At 43.8% G+C, this 16,509-nt stretch overlaps 1 protein-coding gene across 3 annotated transcripts; it reads left to right on the top strand.

Moving 5' to 3' along the window:
- The first annotated feature begins 380 nt into the window (after positions 1 to 380).
- On the top strand, positions 381 to 9,086 carry LOC146680792 (E3 ubiquitin-protein ligase TRIM21-like). 3 transcript variants are annotated; one of them, XM_085447903.1, is made up of 4 exons: positions 381 to 705; positions 906 to 1,016; positions 6,217 to 6,336; positions 7,028 to 9,086. In XM_085447903.1, the coding sequence occupies exon 4, from the start codon at positions 7,037 to 7,039 to the stop codon at positions 8,816 to 8,818; it is 1,782 nt and encodes a 593-aa protein (XP_085304029.1). In that variant the 5' UTR covers positions 381 to 705; positions 906 to 1,016; positions 6,217 to 6,336; positions 7,028 to 7,036; the 3' UTR covers positions 8,819 to 9,086. The 3 variants fall into 3 exon arrangements, with proteins under 3 accessions (XP_085304029.1, XP_085304030.1, XP_085304031.1); XM_085447904.1 differs by lacking the exon at positions 6,217 to 6,336; XM_085447905.1 differs by lacking the exons at positions 381 to 705; positions 6,217 to 6,336 and adding an exon at positions 6,728 to 6,805 and having other exon boundaries at positions 971 to 1,016.
- The last annotated feature ends 7,423 nt before the right edge of the window (positions 9,087 to 16,509 follow it).

Here is a 16,509-nt window from a genome sequence, read left to right as displayed (position 1 = left end):
ATTTCTGTTTGTTGTTGTTGTTGTTTCCACTGAAACCTGAAATTAATTAATAAATTATTTAAACACTACTTAAAAATTACTCAGTCCCTACATAAAATGACTAATAGTATCATTTCTGTTTGCTTTCCTGTAAAATACTCAGAAGTTACGTACTACTTCATTCATTTTTTCATTCATTTATTTGTTCATTTCCAGGCACAACAAATACCTATATTGAACATAAAATGCACAAAACAAAAAACAAAAATTGCCTGAAAAAGGAGTGGGACGAAGAAAACTTATTAAATCCCACCCCTATACTCACTCACTTAAAATTGCTTATTCACTCCTTCTAATAGACAGAACACAGAGAGTCAGCATTATGCAGTATAAGTAATTATTAGCCCCTATTTTCAGTGTATAAACCACTAAGTTTTTCTAGGTACAAACAAGTACATTGTAGTTTCAAGTAAAATACATGGAAATTCCACTTGATTCTAGGGAAATTAAACCCTTTGTCATTGAGCGTATTATAAAGTGTTACCTTATCCACCACCTGTCAGAGGTGGAGCAACACCTGAAAGACGAGGGCTTCAGTGTCAGAGGCGAGACCTGAAACTTAAAGCGAGAGCTGCTGCTCAGCAAATCTGTTTCTCCTCAAAGGAACCTTAAACTGAGCTCATCCAGCCTTTCTGAGCAGCACAGCAGAGCTTCTGTCCAGCACTGGTGAGTACAGATATCATGATCACGCTGTTTAAAACTTAAACTCTCTCTGTGTCAGGAACAATAACTGTAACACTGCTGCAGCTGGTGTGTTTCACATTTTTTCTAAATGATGAAATAAGACTTGATTTAATAGCAGCACTGATCAGATTACATTTGTTGGACAGAGAAAAGACGTTTACAGTTAAAATCTCTAATTTCAGGGTCTGATAAGCTCCCCACTTTGTGCCTGACACACCTGCAGGGAGAGGCAGAGATTCAACTGAGTCTATCAGATTTTCCTCAACAACACAGCAGAGTCTCTACAAACAGCAGTGAGTATAGCTGATCACATTCAACACTCTATTCATTTCATGCTGACTCGTCACAGTCACACTGGTTCCAATAGAAACGTGATCATTCATCTATGGATCGACTGTGCAAACATTTAGCTCTGTCACTTCTTTGGACTTTGGAAGTGAATTGCATTTGGACTTCAGTCTGCCTGCTTTATTACTGCTTACTCATCACTTCCTGTACTCATTGTTTCTATTTGCTTTAGCTGTTTTGCAATAAAAGCAAAGCAGCGGATTCATTTTATTGTGAAGAAGTGAGAGGAAGTACAGTGTGTACAGTAGCTCTGCATGACTCACAGTTTAAAATGATCCTTTATTTGATCTGGGCTTAAATTTGTAATGTCATATTTTTGAGATGTGGAAACAGCATCACACCACATGCCAAACCCTAACGATGATCAGATTATAGTCCCCAAACACTAACCTGACCCTAACCTTAAAGTCCCCCCAAAAAAGGCTTTTTATTTAACCCCGAAACAAATGTGGTTACATTGAGGGCGTAGATTTGGTTTTGGCATTGGTGGGGACGGATGATTCAACCACCGAACCCTGCCCTGTTTCTATTTTTTTTTCCTTTTTGTCTTTGCTTCTTGATAAAAAAGGAGAAATATACTTCCCTGCATATGCTATTCTACATGCTTTTCAACCATTTAAACTTAAAATTCATAGTTTTGTTAAATTAGTTAAATTACTATTAAACAAATGACTGACTAAGTATTTTAGACTTATGTTTACTTCAGCCATATTCCATATAAATCAGGTATCATACAAAAATAAAAATAGCTTCAAATACATCCATCCATCCATCCATCCATCTTCATCCGCTTTATCCGGGGCCGGGTCGCGGGGGCAGCAGCCTAAGCAAAGAGGCCCAGACCTCCCTCTCCCCAGCCACCTCCTCCAGCTTGTCCGGGGGAATACCAAGGCGTTCCCAGGCCAGCCGAGAGATATAATCTCTCCAGCGTGTCCTGGGTCTGCCCCGGGGCCTCCTCCCGGTGGGACATGCCTGGAACACCTCACCCAGGAGGCGCCCAGGGGGCATCCTTGTCAGATGCCCGAACCACCTCAGCTGGCTCCTTTCGATGTGGAGCAGCAGCTGCTCTACTCTGAGCCCCTCCCGGATGGCCAAACTTCTCACCCTATCTCTAAGGGAGAGGCCAGCCACCCTTCGGAGGAAGCTGCAGCCCCAATCCGTCTGTCGATCTCCGGCTCCCTTCTCCCATCACTCGCGAACAAGATACTTGAACTCCTCCACTTGGGGCAGGAACTCATCCCCGACCCGGAGTGGGCACTCCACCCTTTTCCGGCTGAGAACCATGGCCTCAGATTTGGAGGTGCTGATCCTCATTCCCGCTGCTTCACACTCGGCTGCGAACCGTTCCAGTGCGAGCTGGAGGCCCTCACCCGATGAAGCCAACAGAACCACATCATCTGCAAAAATCAGAGATGAGATTCTGAGGCCACCAAAGCGAAAGCCCTCCGCCACTTGGCTGCGCCTAGAAATCCTGTCCATAAAAATTATGAACAGAACCGGAGACAAAGGGCAGCCCTGGCGGAGCCCATCACCCACCAGGAACGAGTCCGACTTATTGCCGGCAATGCGAACCAAGCTCTTGCAACGGTTGTATAGGGATCGAATGGCCCGTAGCAATGGGCCAGACACCCCATATTCCCGCAACACCTCCCACAGGACACCCCGAGGGACATGGTCGAATGCCTTCTCCAAGTCCACAAAACACATGTAGACTGGTTGGGCAAACTCCCATGCACCCTCAAGTATCCTGGAGAGGATAAAGAGCTGGTCCAGTGTTCCGCGACCAGGACGAAAACCGCATTGTTCCTCCTGTATCCGAGGTTCGACTAGCGGACGAACTCTCCTTTCCAGCACCCTGGCATAGACTTTCCCAGGGAGGCTGAGGAGTGTGATCCCCCTGTAGTTGGAACACACCCTCCGGTCCCCTTTCTTAAAGATGGGGACCACCACCCCGGTCTGCCAGTCCACAGGTACTGCCCCTGATCTCCACGCAACATTGCAGAGGCGTGTCAACCAGGACAGCCCTACAACGTCCAGAGCCTTCAGGAACTCGGGGCGGACCTCATCAACACCAGGGGCTCTGCCACCAAGGAGTTGTTTAACTGCCTCAGTGACCTCGCCCCCGGAAATTGGCGGGTCATTCCCCTCATCCCCAGACTCGGCTTCCTCCTCGGAAGACGTGTCAGTGGGATTAAGGAGGTCCTCGAAGTATTCCTTCCACCGCCTGACAATTTTCTCAGTCGACGTCAGCAGCGCTCCGCCAGCACTATACACAGTGCAGGTAGAGCACCGCTTTCCCCTCCTGAGACGTCTGACGGTTTGCCAGAATCTCTTCGAGGCAGTCCGAAAGTCTTTTTCCATGGCCTCTCCGAACTCCTCCCACACCCGAGTTTTTGCTTCAGCCACTGCCCGAGCCGCATTCCGCTTGGCCTGTCGATACCTGTCGGCTGCCTCCGGAGTCCCACAGGCTAACCAAGCCCGATAGGACTCCTTCTTCAGCCTGGTGGCTCCCTTCACCTCTGGTGTCCACCATTTGGTTCGGGGATTACCACCACGGCAGCCACCAACCACCTTGTGGCCGCAGCTCAATGCAGCAGCTTCGGCAATGGAGACGCTGAACATGGTCCATTCGGACTCAATGTCCCCAGTCTCCCTCGGAATGCTGTTGAAGCTCTGCCGGAGGTGTGCGTTGAAGATCTCGCAGACTGGGGCCTCTGCTAGACGTTCCCAGCACACCCTCACTACGCGTTTAGGTGCACCAGGTCTGTCCAGCGTCCTCCCCCGCCACCTGATCCAACTCACCACCAGGTGGTGATCAGTTGACAGCTCAGCCCCTCTCTTTACCCGAGTGTCCAGAACATATGGTCGCAGGTCTGGTGATACGATTACAAAATCGATCATCGACCTACGGCCTAGAGCGTCCTGGTGCCACGTGCACTTATGGACACTCTTATGTTCGAACAGGGTGTTCGTTATGGCCAAACTGTGATTAGCACAGAAGTCCAATAACAGAGCACCGCTCGGGTTCAGATCAGGGAGGCCGTTCCTCCCAATCACGCCCCTCCAGGTCTCGCTGTCGTTACCTACGTGAGCATTGAAGTCTCCCAGCAGGACAACAGAGTCTCCAGGTGGAGCACCCTCCAGCACCCCCCCCCCCCCCCCCCCCCCCCCCAGGGACTCTAAGAAGGCTGGGTACTCTGAACTGCCACTCGGCGCATAGCGCAGATGACAGTCAGGACCCGTTCCCCGACCCTAAGGCGCAGGGAACAAACCCTCTCGTCCACCGGGAAAAACCCCAACGTACCGGCAGCAAGCCGAGGGGATATTAGGATACCCACCGCAGCCCGCCGCCTCCCACCAGGGGCAACTCCAGACTGAGACAGAGTCCAGCCCCTCTCCAGGAGACTGGTTCCAGAGCCCAAGCCATATGTAGAGGTGAGCCCGACTATATCTAGCCGGTACCTCTCAACCTCACGCACTAACTCAGGCTCCTTCCCCACCAGAGAGGTGACATTCCATGTCCCTATTGCCAGTCTTGGCAGCCGGGGGTCAGTCCGCCAGGGCCTCCGCTCCTGGCCGCCACCCGGCACACAATGCACCCGACCCCTATGGCGCCTCCTGCGGGTGGTGGGCCTGCGGGAGGATGGGCCCATGTCTCCTCTTCGGGCTGTGCCCGGCCGGGCCCCATGCCACCAGACGCTCGCCCTCGGGCACCCTCCCCGGGCCTGGCTCCAGGGCGGGGCCCCGGTAACCCTATCCCGGGCAGGGTAAACTGTTCCCTCGGTGTCCTTTTCATAAGGGTCTTATGAATCGCTCTTTGTCTGGTCCCTCACCCAGCTTCAAATACAATCATGATAATAAAAGAATATGACTTTAAGGACTTAACAGCATTACTTCAGTTATAGTACACCAACATCTCTTATATACATTAGCACTAAGGGAACACTGACTGACCTGGTGGGTTTTGTCCATCTAAGATGACCACAAAGTAAAGGATCTCTCGGCAAAATTATGCAACATTTTAGGCACTATTGCCCCGATCAAGTCAGTGAGCTGGGATGTTTTATTCTAAACATGAACTACTGTTACAGCAACAGACATGGACTACATGTCCCACACAACAACTCAATGTCCACAGGAGCCAAACACATGCCTTCTCCTCTCGTTAACTGAGATAAACTGCTGGCATATTGGTTTTACATCTATACTGTCCAGTCTCTGGTGGACATACAGCAGCATTGTTTAATCTCATTTGAGTCATTGTTAACCTTAGCCATCTTTTTAGTCTTCTGAGAGCACTGAAGCTTCTTTCAGCCTCAGCCGAGGATACTGGGATGATGGGATGATGATAATAAATACTAGTTAATCTATAGCACCAAATCATCAGTCAGTCACCTGTGACCTCGCCTCTTCACCTCTGTCCGAGCTACAACATGGCAGAGCTGCCTCTGTCACCTGATAAATAACAGTGAGGCATTCCAAATACATGCAGTCACACATGGGCTTCAAATACAGTCATGAACCAACAAGTCATCATCCAACTTCACCTGTGATCTTGTGTCACCATTGCTCTCTGAGCTTTGTGTTGGTTCTTCTGTCACCTGACAAATAGGACATACATGACAATAAGAATAAAATGAGTAGCTGCTTCAGTGTTTCTGTCAATTTGTGCAGATCTTGACTCATCAGTAATGTTTGTAGGGTGAGTGCATTTTTAAAACAATTTGTGCAAACTGCACTACAAGGTGGAATATTTGCACAATCATGACTACCTCATGATATTTTGTCTCAAAAATTAACCCTATGAATATGTCAGTACCATTAGGATGAAATTATTGTGTCACCAACATTTTAACGTTAGACATATAATTTTAACAGCCTCTGTAAACTAATATCCTGGCTTACTCAAGGCTGCCGTTTTCTGACAGTTTCAATCACAATTAGAAATGCTGCTCTGGGAGACTGAGATAACTAACAGTGCTGCCTGTTGTGCAGTTAGTTTTCAAAACACGTTATTCATGGTTACATAAAATTTTAGACTGATGTGGGCCAAAGCCTAGCATAGCCTGTAACGTTATTATGACGGACACATTTTATGAGTTAACTTGGCTTTAAGTGACTTACAGGTTTCTTTCTTATATCCAGGATCTTCCTCTTTGCTGCCATCATCCTCTACTCCTTGCAGCGCAGGCTTGCCGCTGCTATAACTAAACAGAGCTCCCTGAAAGGCACAGCCAATCACATTGGCCATATTTGTCACATGAGGTAGGACTCCAGTAGAGGACGTAATTTAGCTCTTTCTGCACCGCTGGGTGAATGAGACGGTGACAGATCTTTTTTTTTTCTTCTTTCTGTCGGGTTTGTTTTTCTTTACTCGAAGAGATCAAATTATTGGTGGGGACAATTCAATAATCGCTGGACATGTCCCTTCCGTCCATGCCAAATCTACGCCCTTGGGTTAAATTATACAGCAAAATCTAAATCTTGGGCCAAAGTAACAGAACACTATTCAAAAGCTGCCAACAAACAATTCTACTAACTCAATACCTAAACAAAACTTAAATAGTGCACACACAAAAAGAGGTAGAACACACAAAACCTTATTGAAACTAACATAACAAATTGATCCAGAGTTGTGGTATGACCCAATTTGCAGGTCTCCATATATGCTTGCTCCGCCCCTATTCCACCTCTTAGCTCATCAACCAAGGGTCTTGGAGCAACTGCCACTAAGGTAACTCAGAAAACACAGAAAGATTAAATCATAAATATAACAGGAAAAACTAAAATGTGCAAAATTATTTTAGAATACAGTATTATGTGATTGTATGAGTTAATTAATTCTAAACCAAGAGCCTGTAAATCCTATATTTAAAGAAAGAAAAATATAAGTGTAGTGTTATGTGAATTAATAAATTTAAAAATGAACAAATTTTCTTTTTTTTTTCTTGTTCAGGGTGCAGACATGTCTGCTGCCAGCTGTCTTCTATCTGAAGATCAGTTTCTGTGCTCCATCTGTCTGAATGTCTTCACTGATCCAGTCTCCACACCATGTGGACACAACTTCTGCAAAAACTGCATCAGTCAACACTGGGATATCAGTGAGAGGTGTCAGTGCCCTGTGTGTAAAAAGGTCTTTCAGACCAGACCTGAGCTGCCCATCAACACATTTGTCTCTGAGATGGTTTCTCAGTTCAGACATGAAACTCAGCAGAAAGTCAGCAGCAGTAGGTCAGAGCAACAAGCTGCCAAACCAGGAGAAGTTCCCTGTGACATCTGCACTGGAACCAAACTGAAGGCCCTGAAGTCCTGTCTGGTGTGTCTGGCCTCCTACTGTCAGACTCACCTGGAGCCTCACCTGACAGCTTCACGGCTGAAAAGACATCAGCTGATCGATCCTGAGGAGAACCTGGAAAGCAGGATGTGTATGAAGCATGATAAACCTCTGGAGCTGTTCTGTAAGAACGATCAGACATGTGTCTGCATGCTCTGCTGTGTTTTTGACCACAAGACTCATGAGTTTGTTCCTCTGAGAGAAGAATATGAAGGAAAGAAGGCAGAGCTGGGGGAGACTGAGGCTGAAATTGAACAGATGATCCAGAAGAGACGACTGAAGATTCAGGAGATCAAAGAGTCAGTGAAGATGAGTAAAGATGCTGCAGACAGAGAGAAAGCAGAAGGTGTTCAGGTCTTCACTGCTCTGAAGGAGTCTGTTGACAGACGTCTGAACGAGCTCATAAAGGAGATTGAAGAGAAACAGGAAACAAAAGAGAAACAGGCTGAAGGTTTCATCACAGATCTGGAACAGGAAATCTCTGAGCTGATGAAGAGAAGCTCTGAGGTGGAGCAGCTCTCACGCTCTAAAGATCACCTCCACCTCCTCCAAAGCTTCTCCTCTCTCAAAGCTGCTCTAACCACCAAGGACTGGAAAGAGGTCAGTATCCATCCACCATCATATGAGGGGACTGTGGTGAGAGCTGTGGATCAGCTGAAGGAGATATTCAGTAAAGACATGAAGAAGCTGTTTGAGGCTGAACTGAAGAGGGTCCAGCAGTATGCAGTGGATGTGACTCTCGATCCTGATACAGCACATCCTTATCTCATCCTGTCTGATGATGGAAAAAAAGTACACTGTGGTCAAGAGGAGAATGATCATCCAGACAACCCAGAGAGATTTTCTGAAGAGCTTGTTGTTTTAGGAAAGAAGAGTTTCTCTTCAGGCAGATTTTATTTTGAAGTTCAGGTTAAAGAAAAGACTGAATGGGCTTTAGGAGTAGTCAGAGAGTCAGTCAACAGGAAACAAGAAATCATACCGAGTCCTGAGAAAGGTTACTGGACTGTAGGAGTATATGAAAACATTTGTGTGGCTCTTGAGGATCCTGAAGTCCATCTCCTGCTTCAGTCTTATCCTGAGAAGGTGGGGGTGTTTGTGGATTATGAGGAGGGTCTGGTCTCCTTTTATGATATAGATCGTGCAGTTCTTGTCTACTCCTTTCCTGGCTGCTCCTTCACCGGGAAACTCTACCCATTCTTCTGTCCCGGGGTCAATGATGATGATAATGATAACTCTGCACCTCTGATCATATGTCCTGTCAATCAGTCAGTCAAATCGTTTTCCATGGGGAATGTGGATCAATCAAAGTTTAAGCCAAGCCAGAGAAGAAGTCCTATAAACAGAACCCAGCAAAATGCACCTGATGAAGACCACAAGATTCGGTCAGAAGCTGCAGAACAAGCTGAGCTTTAGTTGATTCCTGCTTTTAAACTGTTCCGAAGTTTAAGAAAATTATCCATTTGAGGATAAATCCAGTCTGTATAAATAGAAACTCACCTCTTCTTTCCTTTTAATGTTTAAAGGCACAGATATTAAAGCATATACTGTCCATGGACATGAATACAAATGTTAGAATTACATTATTTTCATTCACCTGGTGTGAAATATCAAAAACAGGATGGAGAAACTGTTCTATTGTTTTAACAAGTACAACACACTTGTTCACAATGAAATGAATAAATATCAGAACTTCTATCATCTTGTTTGATGGTTTCTTTGATGATGATCAGCTCCAGAGCTTCAGTCTTCACTTCACTTCAGGTTTACAATGGCTCACTTCAGAATTAGCCATTGTAAACCTTCAGAGAGATGCAAGTCATAAATACATTTGTAAGAAGTTCTTTTTTTGTTTGTTTGTTTTGGTTTTTTGGAGCAGATTGAGATAATTGATCAGAAGATAATGACATCCTACTAACACCTTCAACTCGTCCTTTTTCCTTCTCATCCCTGTGACTCGTTCATGATGCACATGTAAAGTTTTGGTTTGGGTACTTAAGTTTTGATTCATTATTTTTCCTCTCTGATGTTCAGCCTGCATTAACCCTCCTGCCATCCTTTAAAAAACTCACACCCATCACTCTAGGGACCATTCTCAGCCACGCCATAAAAAGACCATATATCCATATTTTATTCCACTTTAAATTAGCCAACCTTGTAAAACTACTTCTCCCTGAAATATTCATGTAAAGTTTTAATTATATTTTCGTTGTTTTAACCCTTCAAATCCCAGTGTTATTACATGAGCGCCCTGTGTTATAAGCCCCAAAAACCAAAAAACGAAACTAAATATTTCCACAAAAAACCAGTTGAAGTAATATGTGATTGTCATTATAAGTAGGCCTTTAGATGGACCAAAGATTGGCACCAACATACATTTTGACCTGCCATTATTTTTTTTTGCATTTTTTTTGCAATTTAAAAATTAAAACTTCAAGGCCCTGAGTCTTCATTGACATCCAAGAAAAGAAGAAAAAATAAAATCATATGATGATAATTTGGGGTTGAAAAATAGCGTTTATAATGGAAGTCAAGGGGCAGAAAATGGTCCCCAGGGTGATGGGTGTGGGGATTTCTGCTGCTCAGCCATTTTAGGCTGATTTAAGGAATTCACACTGGAATATTAACATTGACAGGTAAAAACTATCCTGTGGCAAGTTTGGTTATATTCCACTGAACACAGTGGAAATGGCAGCCATTTAGCACATAGCAGTGGCACAAAAAGGTCCCAAGAAGGCAGGAAGGTTAAGACAGCTGTAAATGTAAATACAGCACTTTGAGTGAAAATCCAACAGAGGGCGCTCTGAGCCAGGGCAGCTTTGTCTCTGCTGCTGTGCTTTATTTGAACCATTTAAACTCGTGTGTGTGTGTGTTTGATTAGTGATTATTCAGCTCATCAGAGCTGCTTCAGTGTTTCACTCTGAGAGTTTATTTCAGCTTCACTGTGCAGCACATGTTGGTTTTATTTTGGAATTATTTTCTTTGCTCCCCTTTTCTCACTCTTTAAATAAAAATCCCCATGATGCTGTTTGCGAGGCCACTGTGGAGCTCAGCTTCATTTTCTCCCACAGTAGAAGTCACAGGATTAATCCCCTGAGGATCCCTCAGTTCTGGTTTGAGACTTTTCACTTTTGTTAGTCTGTATTGTTAGGGACTGACAGCGTCATTGATATCAGCTGATATTCACCTTGTCTACCTGGTTTCATTCTGGGTTGGAAGTTGTGTGAAGCATAATTGGTATAAGGAGTGGTGAGTTTAGCAGCTCTCTGTTTCAGTAAGGTGTTTGTAAAATGAGGCAGGATCCTCATGAGTCCAGCAAACCACCTCCCTCATGGTGTCAAAGCTTCTCAAATCTATAATAACTCTGAGTGTGCTCAGATCAAATAGTTTTTTATTCAGTTAAATTCAGGTGCTGCTGAGATGTTTTCTTATGGCGTGCTACACAGTTTGAATCGTGTTCTTCCAGCTCCAAACCCTGCAGAACTAAACAGTCAAATTCAAGGAGGCCTACATGCTGGTTTTATATCAGCTAACACTTTCAAGGCTCAGGTGTTGTTTTAGACTGAAGTCTGCTTTAAAGCTCACAGAACAATGAAAATGTTTGGAAATAATTTTGCAGCCAGAAGAAATAAAAACAAAGAAATAAAGTTGCTCCCATGGATCTTTATTCCTTATTGATGCTCATTAGAGGAAGATCAAAGGAATTCATCAAATCCATCCAATATTTCAATGAAATCGATTTCTGTTCCTTTTGGAGTGAAAATGTTTGGGAGGTTTTAGATATTTCTAGATGTTGATGAGCAGTTGGAATCATGAAGACATAAAAATACTGTTGTTATGAACTGTAACAAACATGTAATGGCAGCAGACTCAGATGTGTGAAAAGTAAGATTTACTGTTCATCTGAAGATATCTCAGGCTGTTCTTCGTCTTTTTTGTGGCATGATCATTAAATAAGGCTGTACTGTGAGGTATATTTTTAAAAGCATGTCTTTGACTTTGTGCTTCGGCTTTTTAAAAACCTTTTTAGAATGAACTTCTCATTGTTGTTTGTAGCCTGCAAAGTAAAACATGTTTCACACTTCTCCTTCAAACGGTCTCCTGTATTCTGACGGATCTTCCAGTGACGGTGATGCTATTTTCCAGTGATCTGATTTGTCAATAGGTGTGCTCTTCTGCTCTGCAGCAGGTTAGGTCTGTGTCTTCATAGCTCTGAAGCAGGATTTGAGCCTTAGTGAGCTAACTTTAGGTTTAATCCCAAGTTTTCAGAGTACAGACCTGAGGCTACCATCAGCTTTGAGTGCCAGGCTAAACTTTCAATACTCCTATTTCTAAATTTGATCTGCCTGGTAAAGATTTTTTAAGCCTTTCCTCCAGTGGGTTTAAGAAGGTATCTGCCTCTATATTCCCTGCAGCACAGCTTGTACTGTAGTCACTGTATGTGGCATCTCCTCGAGCATCCCTGATGGACTGAAAAGTCAGTCAGAGTGGTAAAGAAACAGACAGATTTTTGCCACTGAGCTCCTCCTTTAGATGGAAACCCCTCTGAGGTGGATGTTTTTGGATCTGATGGGTCATATTGGTAGTTACAGCTGATCTACGGGGCCTAACTCTTTAGTTTACAAGCTCCACAGTGACACAGCATAAATATTTAAACACATCCCGTGGATCACTGGCTCCTAACGGAGCATTTCATACATGGATCAAAGCGAGGCATGGGGATGAGACTGACTGCCCGAGTCTTCTTTCTGCCATCAGACCTTGAAGCGGTTGCACTGGCATCTCTCAGGCCCGCCTGTTTCATCAGTATGCACATGCTGCTGGAAATTAATTTGATTAAAGGCCCTCTGTTTGCACCTCCACCCGCCCGGCTCCTCCTGTTTAAAAGCCCTCATAGTGTATGATTAGCGCGCATTTCCCCAACCTGGCTGGGAGTGGCGGCTGGGTCGGGAGGTCGCACAAATGAAAGAGAACAACTTCATTGTGAGATGACTGGGCCATAAATCATCGGCCGTTTTCTATAAATCACGGCAGATGGCAGGGAGCGAGCCGAGGCTCATGGGAGCTTGACGCAGCCCCTGTGCATGATGGGAAGGGCCGGGCCGAGCTGCGGCGGAGGCTAGCAGAAGCGCGGGGTCAGTTCCAGTTTGCGGAAGACGTGAGGTGCGGTGGAGGCGGGCCAGAGCCTCCCCCCACCACCCTGTCTCACCTGATGAGATGCAGACCCCGGAGGTCCTGGTCCCGCCCCTCATCACGCTGCCCTCCATTTAATGGGTCTAATCTGCCTGCTTAATATGGAGACAACTTCATCTCCCCCTCGTCCCCGAGCTGCTCCGAGAGCTGTCAAGTTGACACTAAATGTCCGCCCAGGAGGGCCGACTCACACCTTCATTATTCATCATGATTATTTAACAGAGCAGGATCCACTGCAGCCTGACTCTGCTGCAACACTCGCCTTTAGCACCTTCTACATTTCACGTGTTCATACGAAAGAACAGGAAAGTCTACTTTTTCTGCTTCTAAAGAACAATTTAAAACTATCAACAGAATGTGAAACAACAACAGCTGTGACATTCACACTGTGGGGCACATACAGCCCAATTTGACCTTAACAAGTAAATTTAGCCTGTATAACACAAAGCAACAGATGAACTCTTTACAATTCTCCTTTTTCACTGCAAAGATATCAGACTTCACATTTTATTTCTACAGTATACAGAAATACTGTTGCAGTAAATGAAAGAAGCCCATCAGGATGGCTGTTCAAGCCTAAACTTCAAGAAATAACTGTGTAAATTTACAGAAAAACTCTGGCAGCTCAATATCCGGGCTTGTCATCAAATTAAAAAACAGAATTTTTGTGTTAATTTACTAAAATGCACACAAAAAAGATTAACAATAAATGGCATCCCACAAGCAAAGTTGGACTGTTTAGCAGGACCCTGGGCCACATTTTTGACCCCCCTGAGGTAAGTTGTTAATTCTTAAGCATTAATTTAGTTATGTCAGCAAAAGGGGCGTCCACACAAGAAGTAAATCACAGCAGCAGATCGTGAAATATGAAAGATACTTGGTGACATGAAATAACAATGGGCGAAATAACTTTTGGCAGTAAGCTTCCAACTATGATGCAAGTGACTGAAGCCAATACCAATGAAAATGAAGGACAGTGATGACTAACATATAACATATGGTAAATAGAATATAGGATTACCTAGGCAACCAGAATGTCCATTAGCGACTGACCATCAGTGACATTAACCATCATGTAACAAGCGAATTTTATGTGTGGAAACTTATTTTGTTCAAACAGAGCTGTGATGCACTGTCATGTAATATTACTTTAAACCACCAGATGGAGTAGTGAGTCACCGTCGTATCCAACATTATTCAAGCTAATGTTAGCTCAACATTTAATCAGACAATTTATTTGAATGAATACACTGAAATATGAATTAGAAGTTGCCTTTCAAGTTAGAAAAAGTGGAGACTTACTGGAGACTTAACACTCATCAAAATTGAATTTAAGACATTTTAATCCTTTTTAAGACATTATATTAACTCATTCACTGCCATTGACGTCTATAGACGTCAATTGAAAAACTTACGTTGACTGCCATTGACGTCTATAGAGCGTGATGAGGGGCGTGATGAGGGGCGGGACCGTAATTGACGTCTATAGACGTCAATTACGTTTTTCAATGGGAGGGGGCAGGTGTGGGATTTGAAGGGGAAGGTGACTGGAAAGGCAGAAAAACCCCAAGGGCACCTTACAACACCGACCCTGATAGCAGGCTAGACGGTGACCTAGGCAGGCACCAACTTGAAAAACTGAAGCCCACCAGTAGTAAAAGTAGACCTGCAAGGAGGTGCAGGGTTTGCGCACGTAAGGGATTGTGCAGTGAGACAAAAATGTGGTGCAAGTCTTGTTGTGTGCCCTTGCATCCCGGAAAGTGTTATAATGATTACCACACAAAAGTGAATTATTCATTGTGAATAAATGTTTCACTATGTACATTTTATTTTTTCATATATTTGTAAATAAATTGTTTTGATAAAACACAACCTTTCTCAGTGTTATTTCTGTTTTATAGAAGTGAAAAACTATTTTATATGTTAGAGGTGTCACAAAGCAAGAAATATTAGTGTCAAAGGCACTTTTCTGCTTGAAATGTATTTTTCACAAAAAGCTCGTTTTCTCCCTTTTTTTGGTCAAAACAGGCATTTTTGGTGGAACCCACCTCTCTTCTACAGCTGATTACTAAAGAATGGAAAATGGTAGAAACAAGCTTTTTTTTTGGATGAAAGAAGAGAGTCTGTTCTTCATTTTGGTAGGTTCAGCGTTTATATGATCATAACACACAGTTTTCTGTGGCTCTTCAAAAATGAGTAAAAATGCTCAAAAACCCTGGCAGTGGGGAGTTACCTGATTTGAAAATGGCTGGCAGTGAATGAGTTAACAAATTTGTATTTAAGACTTTTAAAAGTTTTTTTTTTTAACTTTTAAACCTTTAAGACCAAAGTTACATCAAAGTTACTGATGTTGAAATCTGGTTATGCTGGACCCAGCTCATGAGGGGCAGCCAATAAAAAAAGAAAGCTGCCTTGAAGAGGGCGGAGGTAAAGCAGCTAAAACAAAGAACTGAACTGAAATGAATTGAACTAAATAGCTGCAACCAAAGGCCCAGTATGAGCTGAATATTTGGAAGCTGCTCTAGTAGAGCCCAAACACAAAATCATAGAGCTGGGGTGAATGAAAATCAGAGTTAATGGGGTATTCCACTGCTTTTGCTGGAGCTGTCTCCTTGAGGTCAAAATAGGTTGTATGTGGCCCCTGAACTAAGTCGATACTGCAGTGTTTCTTCTCTGTGCAGGAAGCAGTTTGATCTCCACTCAGTCTGATCAGTTCCTCTGAGATGTGAGTTTGGAATTTATGGGGTTGTCTCAGTCGGCCCTCAGGTCAGACCTTGGGGTCTTCAGAGACCTCTGATGGGCCCCTGTAGGATTCTGCAACCCAAAGCAGCCGTGTTGTTTGGATGTGGATCAAATCCCAGCGTGCATCTGGTCTGAATTTTTTCTTGCGATAATTGAGGGCATGATCTTGGTATTTTTTCTGCCTGTGTGTTTGGGGAGTTTGTTTTTCTGAATCTCAGTGTTTTCTCAAAGACAGGAGGGGAATGGCTTGTTAGGCTTTTCTGCACGATTTAAGGGTTTCTGACTTTATACAAAGGCACACCAGAGGTGTGTTTTTGCTTTTTATCAACAACTTCATGCTCATTAAAGTAACCTACAGTTTGGATCTTTCTTCTGGATGTATAATATGAAGCTCCAAGATAAAAACATGCATTTTGCAGGTTTATGTCCTGACGCATTCTGAAATGGATGGTTTAGGTTTGCGTAACTTTTGAAGCTTTTTTCAGGGACTGTGAGGGGAGTCAGAAACACTTCAAGCAACCTGCCACTGTTTTTCTGATGGGTGGGTTTGTGCCACTGATATAGCAGCAAGCTCTCAGATTATGAGATTCAGTCATGACTACAGGATTTTATGTAGAGATCACTTTGTTACATTAGCTGGTTATAGTGTGTGTGATGTTGCTGAGAGGCACAGAAAAACAGCTGGCGTGTTGAGTATTACTTGTTATAAATGATAAAAAAAGAAAACACTTTGGAAAGATTTCACTGAAAATACAGATGTGCAAGTCAAAACTTAACAGACCTACTTAACAGTAAATTCACTTGTCATTAGGGCTGCCACGATTTGTCGACTAGTCACGATTACGTCGACTATCAAAATCGTCGACGACTGATTTAATAGTTGACATGTCGTTTGAAGCTTTGTAAGATCGCAAAAGACGCAGGAATAATAGCAGGATTTAAGAGTGTAATAACGGACTGAAACAGAAGATGGCAGCACTGCATGTACAAGGATGCCAGCTGCCGTTAAACCCCGAAGAAGAAGAAGAAGAAGAAGAAGAAGAAGAAGTAGCTGTGTCCCAGAATTCATAGCGCGGCCCAGCTTAGTTTCCAACAATGGCGGTAGCTAGTTAGTTTTAATATTACTCTTATTATTCTTTCTGGGTCACAAAATAAACGTTTAACATATTTTC

Source organism: Copadichromis virginalis, linkage group LG23 (assembly GCF_057382275.1).
Source record: "Copadichromis virginalis isolate Kocher_CV1m ecotype Utaka linkage group LG23, C_Virginalis_male_GT1.1, whole genome shotgun sequence".
Taxonomy (NCBI): Eukaryota; Metazoa; Chordata; class Actinopteri; order Cichliformes; family Cichlidae; genus Copadichromis; species Copadichromis virginalis.
Note: the sequence above shows the minus strand (reverse complement) of the source record. Positions and strands in the feature narration are given on the sequence as shown.

Coding starts and splice junctions, on each gene's coding strand:
- LOC146680792 (XM_085447904.1), top strand. CDS start 7,037: ATGTCTGCTGCCAGCTGTCTTCTATCTGAAGATCAGTTTCTGTGCTCC.